The sequence below is a fragment of the Myotis davidii genome, unplaced genomic scaffold (assembly GCF_000327345.1).
Source record: "Myotis davidii unplaced genomic scaffold, ASM32734v1 scaffold693, whole genome shotgun sequence".
NCBI lineage: Eukaryota > Metazoa > Chordata > Mammalia > Chiroptera > Vespertilionidae > Myotis > Myotis davidii.
Genome location: NW_006284939.1, coordinates 208,550 through 217,133, shown reverse-complemented (window position 1 = coordinate 217,133; position 8,584 = coordinate 208,550). Strand labels below are relative to the sequence as shown.

At 61.6% G+C, this 8,584-nt stretch overlaps 1 protein-coding gene across 1 annotated transcript in view; it reads left to right on the top strand.

The window, feature by feature from the left end:
- Positions 1-2,005: 2,005 nt before the first annotated feature.
- The window catches only part of LETM1 (leucine zipper-EF-hand containing transmembrane protein 1), a gene marked incomplete at its 3' end in the record, with an annotated part of 10,795 nt that continues 4,216 nt past the window's right edge, over positions 2,006-8,584 (top strand). Inside the window, exons 1-4 of the mRNA XM_015558418.1 lie at positions 2,006-2,167; positions 2,486-2,623; positions 3,327-3,530; positions 7,984-8,103. Coding sequence (XP_015413904.1) covers positions 2,090-2,167; positions 2,486-2,623; positions 3,327-3,530; positions 7,984-8,103 — 540 coding nt within the window. The remainder of the gene's footprint in view (positions 2,168-2,485; positions 2,624-3,326; positions 3,531-7,983; positions 8,104-8,584) is intronic.

Sequence of the window (8,584 nt, the reverse complement as noted above, 5' to 3'; positions counted from 1 at the left end):
TGCGCACGCCCGCCCGGGTGCCCGGGTGCCTGTGGGTCTGCGGGTCTGTCCTCTGGGCGCTGGTGCTGGGGTCCTCTGGCTGCTTCTCCCGCCGACGGGGCCCAGTCTGCTGAGCTGTTGCGGGGGCTGGTGGCCTGCCTTTTCCGTCTCGTTGCTTTCCCCTGTGGTTGGGCTGTCCACCTCCTTCCAGGTTGTTTGCATGGCTTGTTGGGATCTGTGCTCCCAGACCCCCTGTGTCTTTTTTTTTTTTTAAATATATTTTATTGATTTTTTACAGAGAGGAAGGGAGAGAGATAGAGAGTTAGAAACATCGATGAGAGAGAGACATCGATCAGCTGCCTCCTGCACACTTCCCACTGGGGATTTGCCCGCAACCCAGGCACATGCCCTTGACCGGAATTGAACCTGGGACCCTTCAGTCCGCAGGCCGATGCTCTATCCACTGAGCCAAACCGGTTTCGGCCCCCCTGTGTCTTTTCTTTTGTGCCGAGTCCCAGGGGACAAGGGGCAGCTTCCAGCCCTCGGGGCCTTGGAGCCCGAGGACAGGCCCTGGATGTCCTTCCCTGAAGGCTGACACCGAGGCTCCTCCGTGGGAAGAGGGGCCTCGGTCACGGCCGGGGGGTGGCTTGTGACCTGTGAGCACTGGCTTCTGGCTTTACGCGGCGCTCAGGGTTCCATGGACTACATAGGAGTGTTTACTGGCTGGAGTCCAGGGGATGCTGGGAGAAGAGTGCAGATGAGTACTTTGGAAACAGTTGGATTAGAATCTCCCAATTAGTGTTTACTGGACACGGGTTACACGCACACTGCCTTTTGGGGACTCGCAAGATAAGGCTGTATGGTTCAGGTTCTCTTCTGCCCCTCCCTGCCCTGTTCTGCTGTGAAAGTTACAGGGTTTTTGCTACTTCGTTGAAGACAATATGTGCTGTTATGAAAAAAAACAAAGCACACAGTTGACCCTGGCCGGGCTCAGTGGTTAGAGCATCGGCCCAAGGACTGGAGGGTTGCAGCTTTGATTCTGGTCAAGACACGTCCTCAGTTGCACCTGTAGGAGGAACCAGTCAATGTCTCACATTGATGTTTCTAAAGATCACTGGAAAAATACCCGTGGGTGAGGATTAACACAACAAAATAAACAAAGCGCAGCACCCACTGGACGGGCCTTTCCATGGCCAAATCTGGGACCATTTGAGCATAAAGTAAAAACAAGAATGCATTGTAAACAAACGAGAACCGTAGGGTAATAAACAGGAAAACGACTGTGCGGAAAAGGCAGCGAAGCTGGTGAGCGGGGAGGTGGGGTGAGTGAGGAAGTTGCTGCTCTGGGAGCATCAGCAGAGACGGAAGAACCGTGGCGGCGTGACCTGGGGGAGAGGGGGTGTTGGCCCGGCCCTGCCCAGCAAGGGCAGCCCTCCCTCGGGAGCTGTTCTCGGCGGGAGCACAGCACCCACCCGGCAGCGGGCGTGTTTCTAGACGGGACCTCTCTCCCCGGAGGCCTGCGGGCTGGTCCATCGGCGTGGGGTGAGGACATGGAGAGGCAGCCTTGGCCTCTCCGCCCACAGCCCTGTGAGCGGCAGCCGCGACCTCGCTTGGCGGGGTTCCGACGACCCCGGTGGCCACGTCGTCGGTGGCGGGGGCAGTGTGTTTATGTTGGGGAAGCACCTGGGTTTTCTCTAACGGTCGCCGTGCAGTTCAGTCCTAATCCAGCCCTTTCAGGACGAACCAGAGACATGCACGGCCTTGGGGGGGTGGGGGGGCGGGTGTGTGGCCACAGCCTCCCCAGCAGCAACCCGTCCTCTGGTTGCTCTCGTCCGCCTGTGGGCAGCACTGTGTTTGCCGCAGCTGTTTCCCCAGAGCAGGACCCCAGGGTCCCGGAGGCCCCAGCGCTGGGTGCTGCTCCCAGCCAGCTCTCCTGCAGGCCCGGCCGAGAGGGACGGCCTGGGAGTTCCTGTGGGTCCCGTGGCCTGGAGCTCCCGGCCTGCAGGACGTGCGCCGTGACCTCTGACCCCGCCGCTCCTTGCAGTTCCTCCGCATCTGTGCCGACCTCTTCCGCCTGGTGCCCTTCCTGGTCTTCATCGTGGTGCCCTTCATGGAGTTCCTGCTGCCCGTCGTGGTGAAGCTCTTCCCCAACATGCTGCCGTCCACCTTCGAGACCCAGTCCATCAAGGTGAGGGGCCGCCCTGCCCGGCGCTGCGGGCGTGTTCCTTCGCGGTGGCCCCCCGGGGGTCACCTTCTCTTAGCTGTGTCTGCAGCGTGGTGGCTCCGGACCGTGTCTTCAGGCTGGGCTGAGGCCGTTCGTGGGGTGGGATGTGTGGCCCTGCCTGCTTCGGTCCGTGAGGTCTGTGGGGACACGTGCCCAGCCGGGTGTGGACTCTGCCAGCCCTGCTCTGGGTGGCACAGTGGGAGGCAGGAGCTGGAGGGGACGCTCCAGCCCCGCTGGTCGGGGAGGGTGTGGGCAGAGGATAGCGCCCGTCTCTGCCCGCAGGAGGAGAGGCTGAAGAAGGAGCTGCGGGTCAAGCTGGAGCTGGCCAAGTTCCTCCAGGACACCATCGAGGAGATGGCCCTGAAGAACAAGGCGGCCACGGGCAGCGCCACCAAAGACTTCTCCTTGTTCTTCCAGAAGGTGCCCTGATGCTTCGGAGCCCCTGTGGCCTCAGCCCACTGTCCTTAGTGCTGGTTAGAGCCTCGGGCCGCCTGTCTTCTCTGGGAGTGGTCCTCATTGCCATCCTCCCTTTTCTACTGTAGCAGCAGGGGGCGCTCCTGACCCCCCTCTGGGGCAGGCGGGCGGGCGGCAGCTGCTGCCCAGGGTCTATGGAGGTTCCCCCACACTCGGGTTGAACCTCAGTCCGAGAACTGGAACCCGCTGACATTCAGTTACTTGCCTTTGCCTCCAACTTTGCAGCAGCCCCAGGAGAGGGAGAGTTTGGCAAATGAGGAACCTAAGACCCTGCAGTGGGACGAGGGGGGCGGGCCGGGGAGAGGATGGACCACAGGCTGCGCCACAGCCCTGGCTGAGGTGGGGAGAGTGGCAGGGCCTCTTCCAGTCGCCAGCCCACCCTCCGGGCTGGGCTGCCCTCGCGGTTGAGTCTTAGGGGCAATTCTGAGGCTGTGCCTGAGAGTCCAGGCAGCCCAGCTCCCCCGCTCCCGGTCCTCCTCATTTCCTCACTTGGGGCCAGTGGCCCCTGGCCTGGGAGGGGTGCTGTGCGCAGGTGTGTGTGTGTGTGTGTGTGTGTGTGTGTGTGTGTGTGTGCGCGCGCGCGCACGCATGCCTGTGCACGCTCAGGGAACAGGCCCCCACCGTGAGTAACACAGCATTGCTCCTGCAGATCCGAGAGACTGGGGAGAGACCCAGCAATGAGGAAATCATTCGTTTCTCCAAACTGTTTGAGGACGAGCTGACCCTGGACAACCTCACGCGGCCGCAGCTGGTGGCGTTGTGCAAGCTGCTGGAGCTGCAGTCCATGGGCACCAACAACTTCCTGCGCTTCCAGCTCACCATGCGGCTCCGCTCCATCAAGGCGGACGACAAGGTGAGTGACGGCCTCGAGATCGGGCCATCCTCGCAGCAGGGGTGGCATCGCTGGTGGTCTGTCACCTCGTATCGCGGCTGTGCCCACCTGGTGGACCCGTGGGTGCCGTCTGCTGGGATAAATGATACTGGGATCGTGCCGTCCAAGCGACTTCCCACCTGGCGTGGCATCGGATCCTCCCGTGTTGCCTAGTGCCCATTGGGAAGGTGCGTTCTAATGCCTGACTGACGCTTCCTCGGATGAGTGCATTCCTGAAGCCAGTCTTCTGCTACCTAAACAACACTCCGTACGCTTCTTTTTTTTAAGTACATACATTCTTACTGATTTTAGGGAGAGGAAGGGGGAGGGATAGAGAGATAGACACATCTACTGGCTGCCTCCTGCACACCCCGCACTGGGGATTGAGCCCGCTACCTGGGCCTGTGCCCTGACGAGATCAGACCTGAACCTGGGTGTATCGGGATGATGCTCTACCAACTGAGCTGCCCGGCCAGGGCATGGGTTTAATTACTCTTAGACCCACTTCTGAGTTCCTCATTTCAATGCCAGGATTCTTTTTTTAAGATTTCATTTCTCACATAAAGCTGTCCATCTTGCTGCCTGTTTTCTTGAACATGCTAGTCTTAGCTCACGTCTAATTATTCCAATAACAGTATGAAATAGGTGTTCATTGTTTTCTCTCTGGGCGTGGCTTGTTGGTCGTATTTAGCTTTTTCAAATAGAGACCTTATCTGAAGTGAGGTTCTGGGTGGTGTGGTCCTCCTCCAGGAACCCCCACAAGGTCACCACCCCAGGGCTGGCCTGGCTTCCGGGGTGCCCTCTGCCTGGAGCTCCCATGGCACAGCCCGGTGCCCGCCTGCTGCACAAGGCTCTGCCAGCTCCTCCCCGGTGCCCGCTCAGCGTGAGGCCCGACACCAGGGGGTTCCTGCGCTTTCTGCTCTCTGGACTGAGCCCCCGGACCCCTGCTGCTCCTCCTCAGCTGGCAAGGTGGCTGCCGCTTAGCAGGGTCTCTGCCTGGACTCCACCTGCTCCGCGTTGGCGTATGCCGCTGGGCCGGCCACTCCCGGTGGCCAGCTCACTCCCTGGCAGCCTGGTCTGGCCCGGCCCACAGACTCCCGCTGCCCTGAAGCCTGGTGGTCGCTCTCCCGTCTCCAGACGCACTTGTGTCCTGTGGTCCCTGGCTTCTCCGGCTCCCGGGGCAGCTACCCTTCCCTGTCGTCCTGAGTGTGTGAGGGTGAGAGGAGCTCACCGCGGCTGCTGTGCGTTTCTCCCGGGAGGGCGTGCTCAGGCACCGCTCTGCTGGAGAGCGGCGGGCAGGCCGCCCTGAGGCGCCGTCTTCTCGGGAGATGGCTCCGGGCAGGTGGCCGGGTTGAGTCCCTGCCACTCACCCGTCCTGTGACCTGGGACAAGTCATCCCACCGTGAAGTGCCTCCGATTCCCGCGACCTCTGCTGTCAATAGGGGGTGGGCCCTTTCCCTGGACAGGAAGCACACCTGAGAGGGCTGTGGTGTGGGGGGGCCCTGGGACCCCAGGAACCACCGAGTGTCCTCGTGCCTCATGTCCCAGCCTTGGGCGGCAGAAACACTGGCAAGTCCAGAGCCTGCTCTCGGCCAAGAACAGGACAGGCTTGCCCTGGGAGAGAGGACTCCAGCCAGACACCCGGGACACACTGGCCCCGCCCCGCGTCCGTGGGTGGTGTGAGACCGCCACCCACCTGACAGTCCTGGGACGTTTCCTGCCCCTGCGGGAGGTGCGGTGGTGGAGGCCAGGCGGGGCATAACGCGTCTCCTGCCCCCCAGCCGGGAGCCGGGAAGCGTGCAGGACGGAAGCAGCACCGTGCCTGTCCCAGAATGCACCTGGGTGCAGCTTATGGGCTGGCTATGCACAGAGATCGGTGCCCATGAAGGGAGCCTGCTGTTCCAGGTTCCCTGGACACGGCCACGGCGCCCCCGGACGGGAAGCGGCAGCAGGGGAGGCGGGAGGAAAGGGGCTGGGCCGTTGTCACTGGTGGGCTGACCAGCTGGAGACGTTGGTTGGGCAGGAAGTGAAGCAGAGGTCGGGGTTTGTGGTTAAAGGGTTGAAAGGTGACTTTGTGCACCCACGAAAGCTGGGCTGCCAGGGACATGCAGATAGCTTGGGCCATCAACAGATGCCAGATAACCAATTTCAAAATCTATAAAGATGGTTAGAACAGCGCCCCTTACTCTCCAGGGCCCTGTCAGGGGCAGCCAGGAGGACTGAAACGGGACCCAGTCCCATGACATCATGCTCCCCACGCCCGGGCTCCAGTAGGAAGCTGCTCCTCATGCCCGGGCACAGTCCAGCAGGGAAACTCAGTGGGGGCCTCCAGTAGGATGGACAGGACACAATACAGGCTCCGTGAGCAAGGGAAGTTGTAGAATTTAACATGTGAACTACAAAGAGGACAGTGAGAAAGGCCAGAGCCTCCGGGACCTGGGGGCTGTTGGAGAACTAAGATACGTCGTGGGGGCTCCGGGAAGAGAAGGGACAGGGCAGAGCTGGAAAAGTGCTCGAAGAAGTCATGGCTGGACACTTCCCCAAGGCCTTCAGTTCTACGAATGTAAGCAACCGAGGGACCCGCGGACAGGACAGACCCAAAGCAGCCCACACCCTGCAGGACACGTCGCAGACAAACTAATGAGCCTTCAAGGACAGAAGTAATTTGAAAGTAATGAGAGCGAACAGCATCTTGCCTGCAGGACAAAGACTACAGAATGTCAGCCCACAGGTCTGTGTCCAGCAGCGTTCCCTGTTGGGCGAAGAGTAAGTCAGACCTCAGAAGAGGGAAAGCTACCGTGTGTTCCCAGCAGGCAGGTCCTCGAAGACCCTGACGGAGGTTTTTGAAGCAGGAAGTGATGGGAGGGCCCTGGAACATCAGGAAGGAAACGTCAGATCAGTCCATCAGGCTCTCCGCGCGTCTCCCGATGACGTTCGATGGTCAAAGCACAAGTGATGGCGCCGTGGCGTGGGCTCTCCGTGTGCGAGTGGAAGAAGGCGCTTCCTCCGGTTCACCTGGACGGGAGAGAGGACCCACGGCCGGACCGGTCACGCAGGTGTGGTGCCGGCGTGGCCACGCGTGTGGGCTGGCTCAGGCAGCAAGGACACGCCTCGGCGGCCGGGCAGTGCAGCTCCTTAAAGTGCCGCTAGTGAAGGGCCTGTTTGTTTGAATATATTTTTTTAATGATTTCAGGGAGGAAGGGAGAGGGAGAAAGAAAAACATCAATGATGAGAGAATCATGGATCGGCTGCCTCCTGCACGCCCCCCACTAAGGATCAAGCCCACACCCAGTCCTGAGCCCTGACCGGGAATCGAACCGGGATCTCCTGGTTCATCTGGTTCATAGGTTGGCGCTCAACCACTGGGCACACCAGCCGTGCTAGGCTCTGTTTTTGGAAATTCGAGCCCAGGTAGCCTCCAGGAGCCCTTGTTTAGTAGGTGTCTTACTCTCAGGGTCCGCACACAGGAGGGCCACCCAGAAACACGAGAGGTCGCAGTGGGATCACGGAACCCCAGGAGGATGGGGGCCGGAAGCAGGCATGCAGTTTCCTGAGCACTGCGTGCTGGGCAGGGCCGTGCTGGGCCGTGCTCTGTGGCATGGAAAGGCGAGTTGTTGATACGCTGGCAGCCTGTGTGAGTGGTCTTCATGGAATCCCCGCAAGCTACATGGATCCTGTGTGTGCTCGTGCATCGGATGCAGCGAAATGAAGGGCTGGCTGGGCGGGAAGCGGTGGGAGGGACCTGCTGTCACCTGGCTGTGATCTCGTTCTGCACTTGGGGCGATGTCACCACGGGGCCCGGATTTGGCAGGTTACCACCGCCGGTCTCAGGATGAACGTTTAAGAAGATGGGGTGGGGGCGCCCCATCCCCCTCAGGATACTGCGAGTCGAGGTTGGGGGGACAGATGGGGAGCGCTTGTTCCTCCCTCCCTGCTCTCCTCCCTCCCTCCTCCCTTGCACGGTGTTTTTGGCACTGCAGCCCATGTCCTTGTCTAGGGGACTCCTGCGAGCCCCTCTTCTCCCTCTGGCTGGGAGCGGTGGCTGAGGCTGTGAGACATCTTGGGAGCCTGTGGTCACTCTGCTCTCTGCCCTTTCTCTTCTGTCCAGCAAACAGCAAGGCTCGGGTTGGGCTGGGTGGGCTGTGGGCAGAGACAGGTCCTGGGACCCTCCCCGCGGGCCTGGGCGGAGGCGCCCTTCTTCCAGACTCCGGCCTTGGGGCTGGTCCTGGCCGTGCGCGCTCCCCAGGCCCTTCTTGGTCAGCTCCTGTGCCTGCAAACCCAGGCGGGGCCTGGGTAGGCCGTGTGTTATTTAGCAGAGCCTCTGAGGCCGTGGCTGACGAGGGGCACGTGGTTCCCAGGCAAGTGGCCATTCAGCCGGGGCCTCTGGTGCCCTTTCAGAAGGACAGCGCAGCCACGTGTTGACTTTCTTTTCCAGCTGATTGCAGAGGAGGGTGTGGACAGCCTCAACGTCAAAGAGTTGCAGGCGGCGTGTCGGGCGCGAGGCATGCGGGCCCTGGGAGTCACAGAAGACCGCCTGCGGAACCAGCTGAAGCAGGTGCGTGCTCACGGCGGCTGGGCCAGGGGCTTGGCCGCGGGCGTCAGTCCCGCTCAGGCTCCTGTGGGAAGCGTGGAGGAGACCGGCACGTCCTGCGGGCTCGTGGGCAGCGGCCGGGCCTCGTGCGCGGGGCCTGCACAGGTGCCTGACTCGGTCTGTGGTGCCTGGTGCTCACCATGTGTGGAGGCCGCGGTGGCTCCCAGGGCTGCAGTGCGGTCCTGCCTCGGCTGTCTGCTCCCGTCCTCTGGGCAGGTGAGCGCTGCGTTAGTTCTTGGAGACACGGCATCACCGAGGCCAGGTTTTAGCGCATCTCCCTCCGGAGGCTCAGGGCAGCTCTGCCTGCCCCGGTGGGATCGGCCCTGGGGAAGGCGGCGCTCAGAGCGATTCACCTGCCACGTCGGAAGGTGGAAGGTGGAGAGCATGTGGGAGCCCAGCGGCCCGCCTCCTGACCGCCGTGCTGCGGCCCCTCCTGGGGGGTCAG